The sequence below is a fragment of the Acartia tonsa genome, chromosome 4 (assembly GCF_053477335.1).
Source record: "Acartia tonsa isolate MP-2025a chromosome 4, ASM5347733v1, whole genome shotgun sequence".
Lineage (NCBI taxonomy): Eukaryota > Metazoa > Arthropoda > Copepoda > Calanoida > Acartiidae > Acartia > Acartia tonsa.
In genome coordinates, this window is record NC_137263.1 from 47,441,454 (window position 1) to 47,461,240 (window position 19,787).

General features: G+C 40.5%; 1 protein-coding gene across 1 annotated transcript; it reads right to left on the reverse strand.

Moving 5' to 3' along the window:
• Nucleotides 1-15,272: 15,272 nt before the first annotated feature.
• On the reverse strand, nucleotides 15,273-19,255 carry LOC145318352 (uncharacterized). Its single transcript, XM_080159649.1, has 5 exons — nucleotides 18,726-19,255; nucleotides 18,209-18,481; nucleotides 17,313-17,453; nucleotides 16,876-17,010; nucleotides 15,273-16,303 (listed from the first exon to the last, which is right to left on the reverse strand). Exons 1-5 carry the CDS (start codon nucleotides 18,831-18,833, stop codon nucleotides 16,061-16,063), a joined length of 900 nt encoding a protein of 299 aa, XP_080015775.1. The 5' UTR covers nucleotides 18,834-19,255; the 3' UTR covers nucleotides 15,273-16,060.
• Between the last annotated feature and the right edge of the window lie 532 nt (nucleotides 19,256-19,787).

Sequence of the window (19,787 nt, forward strand, 5' to 3'; positions counted from 1 at the left end):
CACCAAAAAATATAAATTGTTAATGGCAAAAAAATACTACTGAATGAATTGATTATTTGCAAATTTTAGGTTATTCATCAACCCTTATTTATAGAAAAGGATTAATTTTGACAGTTGCTCCGCCTACTTTTCTGACATCTCAATTATTTAATAGGGGGTAAATTAAGCTTTTTAGACTAAAAAATCATTATGTTTTATTTTTATTTTCTTTATAACTTTTTTGTTATTAAAGTTAGAATTGTGAAACAAAAACAATTTTCCTGCTATATTCATAGAGATTTATTTGGTTTTTTAATCTTAAACAATTTTGCCTAATAAGTAAGTTTTTCAAAATATCATTAAACTAAAAAGACTCAAAAAATATGTGTAAAAAAATGCTTTTTACTCAAAAACTAAATTTTTTATTTCATTTTTGTATAAAGTTTCTGCTAGTAACAAAAATAAAAGGATTTCTAGCTTAATTTTGCTAAAAAAGTCGTTTCATGTTAAAAGTTACTTTTTCCTCAGTCACTTTTTCAAAACTTTAGCACTAAAAATCTCCGGTGTTAATGGAGGTAAAAAAAATATTTTTATATCTACTTACGTGGAATACTATGGAGAACAAGGACATATGCATTTTTTTAATAATTCATTGAGAAATAAGGGCTGCAGATGCTTAAAAATACTTTTTCGAGGGTCATACTGTAGAAATTTCTTTTTAAGCCGATACTTAAAAAGAATTAAAGAATCAAAATTTAACTACCTCCAAGTTAAGCAATCTCTTTTACGACAATTTTGCGACGATTTAATTTTAAAATTTTGTTCGGATTTAAAAGTAAAAAAAAAGATATAGGATATGTTGACAGGGGAAAATTTGTCGTCAATTTAGCTAAATAATATGGACCTCGTTATTTTTGCCAACTGCGAGCATCATTTTATCAGAATACATGAAAATTCTTGTGCAACATCCAAGTAGTATTATATCGATTATAGTAAAGGTGCTGTTACTCTATAATTTTTCATATTCTTTAGTCCTATGACTTGTTGAGATTCGCTTGTATTTCATAAAATGATAAAATAGTAAGCGTAATTACCAGAAATATTCTGATAACTACCGACTGCCGACAGACAGACCATCAAACGATCTGCAAACTAAAAAACAATTTTAAATCAGTATAACATAAGACTAAAAAAGTTATGTACAATTTAAAATTTTATTAGTTAATTATATTCTTAACAAGTATAGGACATAACTGGCATAAGAAGCGCGGAAAATGAAATTTAAAGCGTCAGAACTTATTAAGCAGAATAAAAATGTATAATATATAAACATAATTGTAAGAAAATTTGCTTTAAAAAGGCATAAGGACAATTTTAAGGACACGTTTACAATTTTAGGACTTGATTATAGAACTGCTTAACGTTAACATTGTACCTTATTGTAATAAGAATGACTATTGAAAAAAATCAGATGAATATGATAATCAAATCACATAAAAGTTGTTGTCAAAAAGGTTAAAAATCAACATGTTTTAAATGGACGCACGGACATTCTGGTAACGTTTAGAGAGTTGCTACGTTTTCCAAATTGTACCTAAATATTATAGGAATCATCATGAAAAACTTGAAATAGATAGGACATGCCAAAATTAACAAAAAGAGCTAACCGTTACAGACGTACGGACCGACCTAAATTATAGAAAAGCTTCTCTTTTAAAAAGCTGGGCCTATTTCTATTTTTCTGCAATAAAATGTTGTGTACAGTAATTATCCAATAATGCAATAAATATAATGACTGTAAGCCTTACGGCCATTAGAACCAATTTACTTGATGACACAGTTATAAACGTAGTCTTCATTATTACTTATATTTTTGTTCAGTAATTTTCAAGATCTTTAATGATACCAACCAGTTGATAGCACAACCATTTTGTATGGAAGCTCCCACTTTACTTAATTATGAGTTAAGCCTGTTTGGGTTCTAGCCATTTCTCCTATTCTTACTACTAAATTCGCGTTTTGATATAGCAGTATAAGATATAATTTTAGCGTCTTCAGATCTGATTCAGACCAAGGTTTCTGGCTGCTGTGTGCAGCTGAATAAGCTACCAAATAAGCCTAATTGTTGATTTTGGAAAATTTTCCACAAATATCAAAAGGGCTAGCTACAAAATACATTTAATTAGCGAAGCTACTTTATAATTCAAGTAAACAGAGAGAGTTCTGTATAACTTCTTTTGTCCGCCGACCAATAATGCAATGGAAGAATGGAATTGCCTTTTTTGAATTGAGATTTACTCTTGTCTATCTAAGATAGACGATGTATTTCTTTAAAAGATTCTACTTATTAATTAGAAACTATCCTATGTTTGTCTGTCCGTCTGTAATGCTAATTGAAAATTTTTATCTTAAGGGGAATATGGTTGTGACAGCTTAACTAAAGGAGTTCAAAATAAGACAATTATTGTAAACAAGCACTTCCTTGGTCAGCTTATTGTGGCGGCTGATAAGTAAGATAGAACGGGCGGCTATGGCATACCAAAAAAAAGCAGCTAAACACACCTGTGCTTTTTAAGACCTAGATTTCCGTATAGACGATAACTAATCTGCAAATTAAAGGATTATTTAATATGTCTCATATTAAAATGATGTTAGCAAATTCTAACAAGGTGTTGCAAAAAAAAATAAAGTGCATTTATTTCATCTGGTTTAACAGTTAGGACCGCAAAACAATTTTTATAGTTTAGAAATATAACTCCAATGTTACGTTCTTTTTTTAGTGACCAAGAAGATTTTCTTACACATAGACAGACTTCGATAAATTTGAATTCAGTTTCCCCACCCACTTAGTTTTCTAGTCTGGTAAGCCGAGCGTTCTCGGCCCACAGGGTAACGAGTTCGAGTTCAACGAGCCCTAGCCTTGAATTATTCTACCAAAACAAACTAGCAGGATTTAGTCATACAGAAATTATGTATTTAACTGAATAATATTTACAAGCAATGTTTACTATATATATACAACAGATTATAACAATGGTTAGGTTTGAAGGGGGTGTGGGACGCTAGGGCTTAGCTCCCGGCGGTAGACAGGCTGTGGGGGCAGCGGTGGTAAAAGGGGAGGCAGCGCCTCCCGGTTATATAAGCGCGTGAGGGGCGCGTGATAGTTGCATGTTTGAGCCCCTCCCCACATTTAGGCAGGCCAGTTTGACCGCTAGATAGCGGGGTCAACATCGGTCATGAGATAGATGGTGATATAATAAGATTAGTGCAGTGGGTTGTTATGATAAGTCACAGCGTAGCAACTCTGTAAACTGCCTGTCCGTCTGGTTGTCGTATTACCACAACCTCCCCTTCAAGGGTTGCGTGGCTCTCGAGCCACCAGGCCTTGAACCTGGGGATACGACAACCTATGTCTGCGCAGGACAGGCTCTTCCTGGGGCACAGCTCGATGGAGGACAGCTCTGGCTACACAGGCTCCACGGGACACTCGTTGCTCGGTCTGGCTGTGGTTGGATATCAGCATTGTCAGCTCCTGGTTGGCTTCTAGACGGGGGTTGGCGACGGCCAGGCCCCGGCGCTGGAAATTTTGCCTCGTCTGCAGGACTAGCTCTGCCTCAGCGGGTAGCTGGACACGGAGGCTTAGGCTAACTCTGGTGGTTCCCAAGGGGGGAATGACGATGGATGAGGGCGCATAAAATTCCATGGGGGCGCCTGCTTGGTTCAGGTTGCTTGGCCTCCTAGCTCCTACCCGGATAGGGATGGCTGTCATCAACAGGGGGCACATGGCTTCAGCTTCGTCCTCTGGGGCGGCTTCTTCCATTGCAACAGCTGCTTCTCCTCCTACAGGCTCGCTGCTGGCTGGCAGGTGCTCCATGTCTGTATCAGGATTCCAGATGGCATCTCTGGGGGGCTCTGGAACTGGCGGCGGCGGCGGTGGTTCGTTGGGTTGCTCCTGCAGGTCCTCTTCTACTGGGTCACGATCCTGGCCGCTGGGCTGTGGGGCGGCTGCGGCCGGCTGGTGCACTGGGAACTGTCCTGGGTCGCCAGCTGCGGGTGCCGCCGCTCCAACCGGCAGCTCGGTGGCATCCTCGTCGCCGTCCACGTCAACTTGAATGTCTGCTGGAATCTGGTGGGCAGTCACATCTCCAGTGTACTTGCGCAGTCGGCCTACATGCGCGGTAACTTCCGAGATCCTGGCTATTGGAGAGGCAGGTTTGATGACATAATGGACTTCTGTAGCTTTCCTCACTACCTTCCAGGGGCCAGTCCATCTTTTGGTGATCTTGGCTGCCTTCCCTGGCACCAGGCGGGGGGCCAGGTACCAGACCAAGTCTCCAACCTCATACTTGGCCGTGCCTTCGTAGGCTGCCGCGCTCCTCCGGATGGCTCCCTCCTCCTTCTGCTGGATGGCATCATACACTGCATAGTAACGTTGCAGGAGGGCTTGGACGTTGGCTGGAACCGAGGCATATTCTGTTTCTGGCAGCCGGAGCACCATGTCCACCGGAAGCTTGGCCTCTCTCCCAAAGAAGGCTAGGAACGGGGTCACGCCGGTAGATCTGCAGGCCTTGGTGTTGTAGGCAAAGGCAATGGCCGGCAAGTGGGGCTCCCAGTTGTTGTCGTCTCTGTCTAAAAACAGACGCATGCCTGTATTGAGCGTCCGATGGAACCTTTCCACTCGGTTGGACTGTGGGTTGTAGGGTGGTGGATGTGTCAGGCCAATCTCAAGCCTGGAGGCCAGTTCCTGGAATACCTGGCCGGTGAACTCCATCCCATTATCGGAGTGGATCTTCAGGGGGCATCCAAACGTGGCCAGGTGGCGGTGCAGCAGGGCTTCAGCCACCGTGAGGGTGCGCTTGTTGGGGATGGCGTAGAGGCTGACAAACCGGCTGAACCCATCTTGGCAGGTGAGGATGTAGCGGTTCCCAGCTGGGGTCTCTGGCAGCGGCCCCACCAGGTCGATGAACAGGACTTGCTGTGGATACCCCTGGCGGGAGGGTACATGTATCCCTTGCTTCAACCTTTCCTTGGTAACCTTCTGGACACATTCAGGACAAGTCTGAACCATCAGGCGGACGTCACGGGCCAGGTTGGGCCACCAGAAGTGCATGGCAACGCGGGCGATAGTCGCGTCCATCCCAAAGTGTCCAGCCATGGGGGTCCCATGGGCTAGAAAGAACGCGTCCTGCTGGAGGGCCGAAGGCAGCAGGTATCTTGTCCGTTCCCCTGTCAGGGTCTGGTCAGTGGTGGTGAGGCAACCATGCTCGTCAAGTCCCAGGGCTGGGAAGCGGCTGGCGTACTGCTGCTCGTCTCGTTCCTTGCCGCGCAGCTCAGCCTTGGTTGGGGCTCTGCCATCAGCCACCCACTGGCGGACACGGAGCAGGAGAGGGTCTTGTGTCTGGGCTTCTAGTACTCTAGCTGGGTCCAGTCGGGCGGCAGGGGGCCGGCTGGCTGCGGGCTCCCCTAGCTGGCCAAGGTTGTGGATATACTCAGCCTGCTCTGCTAATTCTTCGGCGCTGGCCGTTGGCATGTTGGCGTCCTCCCGGCGGCTGAGGGCGTCAGCGTTGGTGTTCTGGGTGCCAGGACGGTGGCAGACAGTAAAATCTAGGGCCGCTAGCTCCTCTTGCCAGCGGGCCACCATCCCTGTGGATGTGTTCAGTGACTTCATCTGTAGCAAGGCTGAGGAATCAGTGTTGATCTGGAAGCTGCGGTAGGACAAGATGCCGTGGAATTTCCGGATTCCATACATAATGGCGGCCATCTCTCCCTTCCAGGACGGGTAGCGAGTCTCGGGGTCGGTTGTCTTGCGCCCCACGGCGGCAATCAGTCTCTCCTTGCCGTCCTGGCATTGACTCAGAATGGCAGAGATGGCGCGGCTGCTGAAATCTGTGGTGAGCTGGAATACCGCTGGTAAGTCAAACCTGGGCGGCGCTCTGATGGGGGCTTGACGGAACTTGTCCTTGAGCTGCAGCAGCTGGGCTTCCATCTCAGGTGTCCAGGCTAGGGTCTTGGCCGTCTTCTGCCGATTCATCTCGTAGGTGAGGTCGGCATACTCTGGGATGAACAGGCGGTAGTATCCAAAGAACCCCAGAAGCGCCAGCAAATCTTTGGGGGTGCTGGGGGCCGGCCAGTCCAGGATACGGTCAATATAATCCTCTTGCATGGCTATCCCCTCACGGCTGAGGGTGTGGCCCAGATAATCCACCTTGGCTCGGAACAGCTTAGTCTTGGCTGGCTTGAGGCGGATTCCTCCCCTGCGGTGGGCTTCCAAGACCTCTCGGAGCCTAGCCAGGTGGGCCCAGGTATCCTGGTGGAAGGTCAGGACGTCGTCAAGGTATGACTGGAGGTTGGCTGTGCCTAATGGGTTTAGGACCCCTGCAATAAATCTGGAATAGACAGATGGTGCCGTAGCCAGGCCAAAGGGCATCCTTTTCCATTGATACAAGCCTCTGGGGGTGGTGAAGGCGGTGCAGGGCCGGCTGTCCTCGGACACACGGATGGTGTAGTATGCGGCCACCGCGTCTAGGGCACTGTAGACGCGGTGCCCTCCAGCTCGTTCTACCAGCTGCTGGATCCTGGGCAGAGGGTAGCTATCCAGCTCCAGGCACTTGTTGAGGGCCCTGTAGTCGACGGCCCAGCGGGTGCTCCCGTCCTTCTTCTTGATGGGCACCAAGGGGCTGCTCCAGGCGGAGTCTGACGGCTCTATGACTCCCTCCTGTAGCCAAGTGTCCAATTGTTTCTCCAGTTCAGCCTCCTGCCGCGGGTTCAGATCCCTAAATCTCTGGCGGATCGGCTGGGTCCCTGGCTTGAGGCGCAGCTGCAGCTCGACTACATCTGTGCAGCCGGGGGTAGAGTTGGAGAAGACGTCCCTGTACTCTGATAACATGGTCCAAACCTCCTTTTTGAGCAAGGGATCCTTGCGCAGGAACTCGTTGTCTTCCATCTCAAGGGCCTCCCATAACTCCTGCATGTCTGGGGGCTCAACAGGCTCTTGGAACGAGTGGAGACTCGGAGGAGGCTTATCAGAAACCTCTAAAATGTCGGGCTTGACCAGCTCCCCTGCCACTGGGAGGCCAGCGTCCAGCAGGAGGGGCGTCTCCCCTTCATTTACCACCAGCACTCGAAACACAGTGGCGGATCCAGGCCTGTGGGCATACAGGCCTTCTGGGATGACAAGATCCTCCCCAAACCTCTGTTCTGGGGCAGCTAGTTGGATGGCATCCTTGGTGCGGTGGCCTACTAACTCAACAGGGACCGCCATGACACCGCGGCCAGGCAAGACCACCCGCTTGGCCGTGCGAAGTTGGGGTGGCTGGCCGTCAGTTGGAGTGACAGCGCTTAGCCTATACGTGGCTGGTGTGGGGTCAGCTTCGGCTCCGGGAGCCACCGGCCACGATTTGACGGGCTCGGCGCTGGGAGAGGCCAAGGCGCTGGGTCCAGCCTGGGCTCCGTGGGCGTCCGGCCGCGACTTGACGGGCTCGGCGCTAGGAGAGGCTGAGGCAGCGGAGCCATGCATGGCTCCGGGGGCAGCCGGCCACGACTTGACGGGCACGGCGCCGGGAGAGGCTGATTCCTGGGAGTTGAGTGTGGCTCCGGGTGCATCAGACCGCGACTTGACGGGTCTGGACTCGGGCTTGGCTGGTTGACTGGCTGGGGGTCCCAGGTAGAGGGGGCCAGGTGGACACGGCTGGCCGTTGATAAAGGTGTCGGAGGAGAAGATTGGTTCTGGAGGGCTGGCAATCTCAGGGAACGTTGTTGGCAGGTTCTCCCGCGGCACCTTGGGCACTGGGGGCAACCCCATGGCTAGCAGGTTGGCCCCCTTATGGGCGTTAAGCGCAGCATCCACCCAGTGCGTGCCTTTCTCGACCACACGCGGCTGCTCTGGCAGTGGGCCTGGCAGAGGCCCTTCATAACTCAGCTCTCTCTCGGCTGTCTCCCGGTCAATGGGGACGCCACGGAGTGGGATAAACTCCCCACGCACCCACAAGCAAGGTGGTTGCATGTCGAAACAGAGCCTAGTTCCGAACTCCTTGAGAAAATACCCTCCTAGGTTCAGAGGGTGTGAGAGGTTCCGGACCACAGTCACGTGGTAAAGATGGAGTATAAGGGTGTGTGAGACTGCCATATATAATTCTTTCAATTTTCCTATTACCTGGAGGGGCTGGCCTTCCTCGTTAGCAGTCAGGATTTGGGTGTTGTCCGGAATCAACATGCGCTGCACGCCCATTGCGTGCATGAGGTGTTCAGAAATTACAGCAGACCCTGGTACACGGTTGCCAGAATCGATCATGGCATCAACCTGTACATGCTGGGCAGGGTCAGGAGTAGGAAACCTCACCCTGATATGGCAGGGGAAGTGGAGGTCCTGCCCTTGAGACAAGGGGGCCTCCCGTTCGGCTGGGGTTGGCAGAAACTTCGGCGCTGGCCGAACCGCAGCTATGGTGGTATCGCTTACCATGGTGGCTTAGACTGTAGCTTCGAATCACTAGAGCTTATTAATTATCACTGGGTCAACAATTTTATATTTATTCTTATCACTTGGTTGACATTTATACACACTTATGTGTTGTTATCACTAGGAGCTCTAGGTGTGATTCTGGAAGCACTGGCAGCAGGGAATGTCCGTCCTGCAAGGTTCAGAGGGGTGACGGCGGTAGGGAACGACCCGTCCTACAGCGCCGCTGGTTCGAATCCCGAAAATGACGGCAGGGAATGGCCCGTCCTGCAGCGCCTCGGGTTCGAATCCTGGAAGGCGGCGGCAGGGAATGTCCCGTCCTGCTGTGCCTGTGGCTCAAAATCTGCTATCCGTCGCAGTGGTAGGGCTTACTTGTGTGCTGAAGCTTCGCAGCCACACATTGCCTTCTCAAGGAGACCAGCGTCCAGCTGTCTGTCTCGTAGGTTTGGCCTGGGTGTCCTGGGGCTTGTCCCAGCTACACTTGCCAATTTAGACTCAGTTCTGTAGCCGTCTGAGCTAAATTATCCGATTACCGTGACTGCGCACCTAGCGCTACTCCTGCACGGTACGGAAAAAGCGTCTTAACTGGCGCTTTTAGCAGGCTAAATCTGCTTGCCTTAGGCCAGAGGCCCACATATTGCGTTCAAAATGATGGAAATTTGACCTAAAAAGGCCGTCTCGCGGGTCAGTTGGCTTCTCAGTTGGCGGCTGATTGTCCCCTTACTTGCCAAAGGGTCCAATCAGAGGTAGAATAGGCTAGTTTCTGTAAGGCTCGATTGAAACACGCTGACACCAAGTTCTGGTAAGCCGAGCGTTCTCGGCCCACAGGGTAACGAGTTCGAGTTCAACGAGCCTAGCCTTGAATTATTCTACCAAAACAAACTAGCAGGATTTAGTCATACAGAAATTATGTATTTAACTGAATAATATTTACAAGCAATGTTTACTATATATATACAACAGATTATAACAATGGTTAGGTTTGAAGGGGGTGTGGGACGCTAGGGCTTAGCTCCCGGCGGTAGACAGGCTGTGGGGGCAGCGGTGGTGAAAGGGGAGGCAGCGCCTCCCGGTTATATAAGCGCGTGAGGGGCGCGTGATAGTTGCATGTTTGAGCCCCTCCCCACATTTAGGCAGGCCAGTTTGACCGCTAGATAGCGGGGTCAACATCGGTCATGAGATAGATGGTGATATAATAAGATTAGTGCAGTGGGTTTGTTATGATAAGTCACAGCGTAGCAACTCTGTAAACTGCCTGTCCGTCTGGTTGTCGTATTACCACACTAGCTCATCAGAGGATATCTCTTTAGAGGTGGTGCTTTTCATGAAATTGCTTATCGCACCCCCTCCTCTACAATTTAATGTAATTTGAAATTTGGGGGGGGGGGGCGGGGGGGTGATTTTTTTCCCCTATACCTACGGAATTACCAAGTACCCAATGCAACCTAAGCTTTTAACTGTTTAAGTACGTAAAATGTCTTTAAGATTAAGATTTTTTTAACTGGTTAAATTAGCTTCACTATTATATTTTTTACCACAATGACTCAATAAAAATTGTCAACAGTTATTTTTCCGGAGGTACACACCGATAAATTGGATAATTAAAACAATGTTAAAACTGAAGATTTTATACAATAAGGTTCGGTACGTCGGTTGGTTAGTCTGTAACGTATAGCTCTAATCCAGGCTTGTTTGTGTCGCAATCTGTTTACAGTTTGTATGATGAATCCTGTAAAACTTAGGTACAGTTTGTATTAACAGAAAGTCAACTCGTTTATCTAAAACCTTAGCTTTTTCCCTCTTTTAAGAATTAGCGAAGCGCATTCTTATAATGAAGCATAAAAAAGTAAGTACTTCTTCATTAGGCATTCTCTTTTCAATTTACTATTGTCACTATTTTTTGTTATTTTTTCCGACTGTCGAGTATTCGCTTTTGTAATATCGAATCTACTCTATATACATTATCATTGTCATCGTTGGCAAATTTAAAAATTTACAATTTTATTTTGCATTTTGATCTAAATCATAATCATATAAACTTTAAATAAGTAAATTAACAATTGTTTTGTTTGTAATTATTTGAATAATATAACAATTGAGAAAGTAGGATAAATGGTCAAATTCATAACAAATTCTTGAATTATTCAGTTCTGACACTCTATAGGTGTTAATGTTGGTTTGTCCTACCGATTCAGAGCTTCGCTTTTATGGATGTCATCCCTGTTCAATGTTATTTTTGCGAATGTCGAGTATTTGCTTTTTTAGTGTCGAAGCTACTCTAAATATGTTGTCATCATTGCCAAATATACAATTTTACAAATTTATTTTGCATTTTAATCTAAATCATGAACTTTAAATAAGTAAATTAACAATTGTTTTGTTTGTAATTAATATAACAATTAAGAAAGTAGAAGAATGTATTCTTGAATTCAATAAAAATGTAAGATTTATAGCGAAGCCCTCTTTAAAAACTATAAAAAATATGTTGAAGTTTATTCAAACAACAGTAAGAAAAATAGAGTTCTAAAATAATAAATCAACTTCGCTTTCAGCAGTATTTTACTTGAATGGACTAAATATATCTTGAGGGATATTTCACTTAAATTTTCCTTGAATAACTATAGAAATTGGTCTGTTTATTACACTAGTCCCCAAAGTTTTGTAATGACGTTTTCTTATTCGTTATATTAACAACTTTGTGCACTTTTATTGAATTTCGATTGAATTGTTAATTAAGTTGTGTGTCAAAACGTTTCAACCACTAATAATAATCTACAGAAAGGGTAATTCTGTTTATCATCATTGGGGATGTACATCAATTTATCGGCCATTGTCTTATCCCTTTAAGTTCCTGGTCTCTAGTGCTCTGATGTAATTACATGGCATAGTTAAACTCACCCTAAGGTGATATTTTATAATATATTATCAAACATAATACATTAAAATGTGTGTGGGTGTGTGTAAGTATACTTAGTGCAGTGCACTTCCTCAAATCAAGATTCAACAACAGTTTCAGGGAGGGAGGGGACATTGGTCTGTTTATGACACTAGTCCCCAAAGTTTTAAAATAATGTTTTCTCATTCGTTGTCTCAACAACTTTAGGAACTTATATTTAATTTTTATTGGTTGGTTCGTTAGGTTGGGTGTCCAGCCGTTTCAACCACTGTAATCTACAGAAAGGGCAAATTTGGGGATTATCATTGGGGATGTACAATGTACATCAATTTATCGAACATTGTCTTATCCCTTGAGATCCCTGAACAACTTAGTTCTAGGGGCCAATTACCTATTGTAATTTCTAACGGACCAGGAAAGTGATGGAAAGTAGCCAGGCCCAAAATTTTAAGAATTCTGCAACATTTTCCAAAATAGGTAATTTACTAATTATAACTCAAGGTCTTGTAAGGCATACTTGTTTATCAGTTTTAATTACAATTATTAACATTTGCTGAAATCAGATAAATCATATATCCATTTAGGTATACCAATCTTCAAAAAAAAAGACAGAAGGGCAAATTTATCTTGTTCTTAAAATTTCTGACTTTGCATATAGCCATCTTATTTACACTTATTGTCAGTTAAGCCTTCGACTTGCCTTCGCCATTATTTTCAACATTTGGCGAGAATGGCTTATTTTTATCCAAAATATTGCGGGTTTTTTTCTAATCTAAAAAGCAGCTGCGGTTCTGTTCGGCTGCCGAACTCTTACTACAAAATACACTAGTTGCGTCGTCCATAGCCTCAGGGCAAGGTAAGGAAATTTTAAAAATAGACAAAAACAAACCCAAGACATTTATGAAGCACAACTAAAAAATATATCCAATACAGGCCAGTAATTTCCGAGATCTTCAAACACAAACCCTTGCTACTTTATATTAAAGTACTATATGCTGTTCCCCTAGTATCTATTGGCTCTAAATTTGAAGGGCAGAATAACCATATACCATATCCAACCCAAATAGCCTAAAACCATCAAGAAGCTTAACTGTAAAGGAGAACCATAACGGTTCAGCGGTTAGCGAGATCCTTCGCTACACACACAAAAAAAGCTTTTTAATTTATATTATAGGATAGAATATTGCCAACGAATTATGAATATAAACTGTATAAAAAAATCTTATGTGAGGTTTCGTGATTATAAGTAAACTTCACAGGTTTCGATTACCTTGTACGTCTGGAAAGAGAACGACAACATCCATCAAGGCAAAGCTCATAACATCAGAATATCGGAGACTAAAATTTTTGCCTGTAAAAAAATACGGATATGTATATCTTTTGTCATCGTGCCTATTAAGAGTAAAACTATTTGCCCATAAGCTAAAATTATAATATACAAAAACAACTAATACGATGTCTTTACATCCGTCCGTTTATTTTATCTTAATTATCGCAGATTAAAAAAACAAATTTTAAAATGTAACGTTTTTTGGCAATCAATGACAAAAAATCCACCAATTAAATCATGAATAATTTGCAAGATTTTTGTTATGTCTCGAGACTTGCACATGTGAACATAGAACAACAGAGAGAATCACCACAATTCCTACCCGCGAGCAAATTGCAATAAATAATAACTGCTTCACGCCGCCAGACGACCAATAAAATAAATATTTAAAAAATTAGAAAAAAAAGTTAGCGGAAATGTAACTAAAACTAAACTTCATGCATTCAGCATTGAAACAAAAGTTAAGAATTATAACAATAATCATAAAATAAGCAAGAATGACAAGATCCAAAAGAGAGTCGGATAAACGACCCTGGCCACACAAGAAGCAGAATATTATTTTTAAAGTCTGAGCCAAGTTTTAAATATTTCAAAATTGGTTAAATACCAGATGTTCTTTAAGAACATACTCACTTTAAGGATTTGATTTTGAAGATTATTTGTTTAGAACACATTGTATCGAGTCGTCTTAGACATCATCATCGAAAAAACAGGATTATGTGTTAATTCTATCATGTAAATAGACAAAAAATGTTTATAATAATTATATTGTCTTGTAAAGTTACTACGCTTCAAACTTGTACCTTGTCGTTACATGAATCATCGTGCAAAGTTTAAATGCAGACCAACGTAAAAAAAATGTGTAGAGCATGTTCGCAACTAAACACAGAAGCAGAATGTAATGCAGTTAAATTTAGATGAAAAGATTTATTGCAACTTCAGCAATGGTTCTTTATTTCATAAAATTAAAAACAATTTAAGATTACGGTATAGATTTTTTTTTAAAGCAAAGCTCTTTATATTTAGGATTGATTTGTCGGTAGGCGTCTGCGTGGCAATTTTTGAATTAGAAGTTGTGGTTATAGGTTCAAAATTTCACCACCTTTTTCTTGGTAGGTAAGAGCTTTTGAGTGTTTCTTTTTTAACTTTCTTTTTATATTCAAGACACCATCTTCATGTATTTATGGCCTGGCTTCTATCTTAATGGGTTCCATCTGTGGTCTTGACAGTTTGAATAACATTATCTCATTGGTCGACAACTAATATTCTTACTGCAATAAAAAAAAATGGTTTCATTATCAGGGCATTGTAGCCGCAGCCCTTTCCGGCTGAAAGCCGTCAAATCATGAACTAAACCACGTGTCCAGCTAAATCGAGTTGTACTTTAGGTGCGCAGCTGGCAAGCCATATTATTGAATATTTAATTCCCAAAGGGTTTATTTAATCAAAAAGAAAAAATAATCATTGTATTCCCTGAGTACCATTTTTCTTTCTATGATTTTAGAGATAAAACTCACAACAATACAATTAATTTTTAAAAGCGAAGCTTTTATAAAAATAGGGTCGGTCCGTCCGTCCATACCTCCGAGACGGAAAACTTTTTTCGCTAATTTAGGCATGTTATATTTGTCCTATCGATCTCAAACTTTGCATAGCGATTCCTAAAGTATTTAGGTACGATTTAGAAAGCGTAGCAACTATATAATCATTACCAGAATTCCGTACGTCCATTTTAAACACGTTGATTTTTTACTTTTTCAAAATTTTTTGTGATCTAATACCTAATCCGATTGTTCTGATTTTTGGTATACTGATTCCAGGGACTACAAAGTAGGGTTGGGCCGGATATCCGGTGTGGCCGGATATCCGGCCGGATACCCGGCCATTTTCAATATCCGGCTGGATACCGTATATTGAAACTATCCGGCCGGATATCCGGCTATAACTTTTTTTATATTTTACACCAAAAATCTCTGCGTTTTAAAATTTTATATGGCTATAATTTTCTTATTATTGAAGCTAGAAGAACATTTTTTGAATATGTTTATCTTTATGTAAATTTTATATATGAAATCTCAAAAGTTTATTAATAAATTTTTTTTGCTACTTTAATATCTGGTAATTTAGCCGGTTATCCGGCCGGATATCCGGTGATTTGGCCGGATAACCGGATATTTGCCGGATATCCGGCGTTGGCCGGATATCCGGCCGGACACCGGATATCCGGCATTTGAAATCAGCCGGATATCCGGTATCCAGCCAAAAAAGTATCCGGCCCAACCCTACTACAAAGTACATTATTGTAAGCAAAGCAAATATATAATTAAGTCCTAAAAATGTAAGTATGTCCATAAACATTATCCTGTATCAAGAAGTTTTTAAACAAATTTACTCATAATTTTGCTTTGACTCCTCTTCATTTATTCTGATTATTCAGTTCTGACACTATACAAATGTTAAAAATTGTTTTTCCTACCGTTTCAGAGCTTCGCTTTTATGGATGTTGTCATCCTTGTTTTTGTAATAGGAACCATTAATGAATACCTGTATTGATTATATTAAATTTGAGTTGGTAAATAATTATATAGAAAATTTCATTTTGTATCTGAAATATTCAAATCAAAAACTAAGCATATACAACATGGAAACTTTTTAGAATGCCTACAAAAAAAAGAAGTCATACTGGCCTACCATTGGACAATAAAATATATACTGCCCTGTGTTTTGGTCTGACCAATTCATTAATCATTTGTATTGTATGACGTCATTATTTAGATGCAATATAAAGAGCTTCAAAAATTTGTAATTGTATCAACTGTTAACATGGGACATTTATATAATATATATAAGAGGCGTGCATAATCTTGTAAGAAGGGGGACTATAATAACTCTTAACTCGACTAATATTCTTATTCAAAACCAATAGGTAATGTAATAGGTTTAGCTTGAATTTTCCTCTAATATAAAAATATAATTTAGTGTTTTTTTCAGCGTGTTTGCGAACCCTCCTTGCATAATCATGTACACGCCTTGTTACTTTATCAAAATAAAAAAAATTCTCGACTATTACGCTATAATTCACAAAAATTTAGATTAATATAGAATACCTATAGATTTCCTTTATGGAGTACAACTATTAGCAAATTCGAGAAACAGCATAAAAATATATGTATAGAGAACATAGTAGAGCAATAAAAATTAGCATATATATTAGGTAGGTTTACAAGATTATACGAAAATAAAATTTTTACAGGTACAATAGTTATATATTAGTTACATAATATAAAATAATCCAGCAGCCTGTCAGAAAATCAGTAAAACCCAGCGTTACATTAAGCAAGACGGAACAAGGGAAGTTGCGCATTTTTTAATACAACATCCGTGTTCTTTGCATGGTGATCTATATATTTATCTGATATGGTTTACTGAGTGGTCCTTCACGTCCGAGCTTGTCCTGTGCACGTATGGCAAAGACATGTTTCTTGTGCTTCCGCTTCTTGATGTGGTTGATGGACAGGACCATGGGCAACTTCAGAGCTTTGCACTTGCCTAATCGTTTCCAGCATCCTTGCACTCCATCATCATGATCACCATTCATAGGAGCATCTGTATCCTTCTTATTCTTGGTTTGCTTTGAAGGAATCTACATAAATATTGAAAATGCTTAATTGAAGTGGTTGGTGAAGCTACACTTCAAAGTTATTTGATTATTTAACTTGTTGCTTACTAACCAATATTTACAACAGCAAAAAGCACCATCCAAATGCGTGCAGAAGAGTGTATCCACCCCCTTAGCAAAATTAAGGGTGGGGAGGGGGGCCTGATACATCCTCTCAGTGTCAAACCACCTACAATCCTCTACACCACCCTTGACAATGTCTACACCCACCTTAAATTACAGCTACAAAAAAATTCATTTTCTAAAATATAAAATCAATTTAAGATACAAATTAAATACAAACTAACTTCCAAACGGAGTTTTAAGCTTTTCTAAGAGGTTTATCTTGTCTGTAGCTTAAGATTTCTATAACTAATGAACCATTTGGGTTATCCATTTTAGTGAAGCTTCCCATAGATCCTAGGATGATTTTAGGCTAATTTGTCGTTTAGATTCAAATCTTGAATTGGGTTTAGGCTGTTTTTATACCATTCCGTTGTAGATGCTAAAGGCAAAAACGCTATAATATATTTAAATTAACAACTTGGGAAACAAACCTGTTGCTGGTACAAATAAATGATGTACGACTCCACAGCTTCATGCTTGTCAGGGTCCAGAATCATGTTCCATGACAACATGACACTTCCTTCTGCGGTTATATGGGTGCTCAGAGTAGGCGCTGGAGGTAATTCCTGTTACGATATTACAAAATTCAGAGTTAATATTTTTAAATTTATTTTTATTGAAAGGTATTTTAAACAGTATATTTTAAAAAGCCATATATCCTATAACTTTTCTTTTGTTTACCCACGGACCATTTCTATATAACCATAGGTATAATACATATGTGTTTTCTTCACGGTTCAGCAAAAGTTTTTATCAAGCGGAAAGAAATATTATTATCTTTTAGGCTTCTAATTACTCTTAAGTAAAGAAGCACAGGAGGATAAATTAAAAAAAAATATTAGATCTTTAAGATTTATATGGACTCTACCTTGAGATATCGACTATTGCATATTTCATTATTTGTAGTGACATCTTTGTTTTTGATTGTATCACTTGGTGTTTTCTTGTGACCGACAGTGTTTGGCACTTTAGCCTCCCCTGGATTCATTTGTGGCTTCTTTTGAATTGGCTTAAAAAAATATTAAGATAAACATAAAGAATATTACAATGCAAAATATTTATTACTAATAATAAACAATTTGTAACAAGCATATGAGCTTTTACAAGGAAAAAAAAAAGAGTGTAAATTGGTGTAAAAACTTTAAACTATAAGACATTCTTCCAAAATGGCATAAAAAAATTTACACAGAAAGACAGACACACACAAACCTTTTAGAAAACATCGTTTTGGAGACCTTAAGGGCCATACAAATGACATAATAGCGGTTAAACTAGTTTTGAATTCGTGGAAGAAGCAAAAAATATGCTTTTTGTTTTAAAAAGGCATAAAAATCAATGAACATTGACAGCTCGCAATTTTGCAACGTTGTGCTATCGTTATAAACGCAGGAACTTTACAAAAAAAAATAATATAAAAATGTTTTATTTTCAGAATCACATAAAAGTTAGGTAAACCTACTTACAAATTAGCTGGATATATATATACTACATTGAAGTAAAACAATAGAGGGAAAAGGGGTTAAATAACTATATATCCCCACTCTGTGGACCCCGTACCGACTTTCATTGGGTCTTTGAATAGCCATTAGCGTCGTAAACATTAACACAGCCAAGTCGCTACAAAAGAGCAGAAAGCAATTTGCTAGCAGGCGAAAAAGGTCCCTAAACCTGGATTCTTGTAGTTGTCTGGGTTATATGCTTAATCTTATATAGTTTTATTAAATATAATGTATTCTCATGTGGGACTTTGTGATTTAAGTTAACCTGAATATTTTCTCTGTTAGCTTGAGCTTCAGTCTTTCCCCCAACTTGCTTAGATTGGTTCAGTCTGGTAGATCTTGATCTGAGAACGCGATCACAGGAACCTTGTAATGCTTTAATTTGTGGTTTTTTAAATTTGGACTCCTCTGAAATGGGTTTGCTTGCATAGGAATGTTCTTCTGCAATATTTTGAGGAGCTTCACTCCTTGCAGATGTTTCATTACCATTATTTGCTGCTTTTGACTGTGTTATTTCTGAATATAACTTGCGAAGATCCTGAAATTTTTATATCTTATTCTTCTTAAACCATGTAATAAAGTAACTGGATATTTTTTTTGCACCAAAGGATCTCGCTAACCGCTTGTCATAGTTACAGGGAAGGTTTATAACTAGTTTAAACAAAAACATTTTTTTCTTTTCCTTTTTGACATTATAACTTGGAAACATTAATTTAATAGGGTAGACACATTTAAACATTTTTCATAGATCTAGTTTAAAAGATAAGTTATGAAAGACAAACCTGTAATTTTGCATCCAAACTTTGGGAGGTATTTTTCCAAAACTTAATTTCTGCTTCTAGTTTGCTAATCTTCTTTTGCATTTCGGCAAGCTGGGAATCATAAACCATTAAACTTACTAGCTGGGTCTAGCAGTAATCACAAAAATAAATCTTTTCAATTCTAATTTTATTAACATAGTAGCGCATCAAAGGAAAAATTTACACTTTGACAAATCCTACCTGTATAATATCTTAGGTAAAACAGAAGTCTTATATAATCCTTTATATCTATGTAGTAGGGCTTAGGAAACCCTGGCTTCTAATGCAGGTAGGTTTTTTACAATTAGGCCTTGCATTTTTATATCATGGAAATAACTTTAACATGTTATAAAGAATTATAAAAGTTTTAAAAAAAGTTAAAGGAAAGGTATATAATATGAAACTTCAAATGGGTTTAGGGCATCTTGTTTTTAAACTTTATTGTAGGGATATTTTCAGGATAAAGAGTCACTAGATGCAAGCGGCGCAGCCACTAGCTGGTTGTTCAAAGTCGGATACTCCCCAGTTATAGTAGATTTGCAGCAAAAAATTAAATGGAACATTTTTATTACAAATAAAGAACCTTATTTTCATTTATGGGACTCTGTCATATAAATTAGGTAACAACATCCATAAAATGTTAAAGTCTAAACAAAGTCGTGCATAAATTTCTTGCTTAAATAAGGGCTACTATTTGAAGACATACTTTATTTAAAGACTTGATTATAAGAGATGCTACGCTTATGATATTGCACCTCGTTGTAATTGAATCGAATATAATAGTTATATCAGACAAAAAATGTCAAAAAAAATAAAATCAACTTATTTTTAATGGACCTACAGCTTTCTAATAACAATTATAGAGTTGTTTCCCTTTCTAAATTGTACCTAACTGTTAGTGAAATTATCATACGACATGAATTCGACAATGACATGCCTAAATTAACAAGAAGAGCTATCCGTAAGACAGACGGAGCAACTGAATAAGGCATAATAGTTATTTCTTTCATCGTATTATAAACCGCTTTCCGCGGATATAGAATG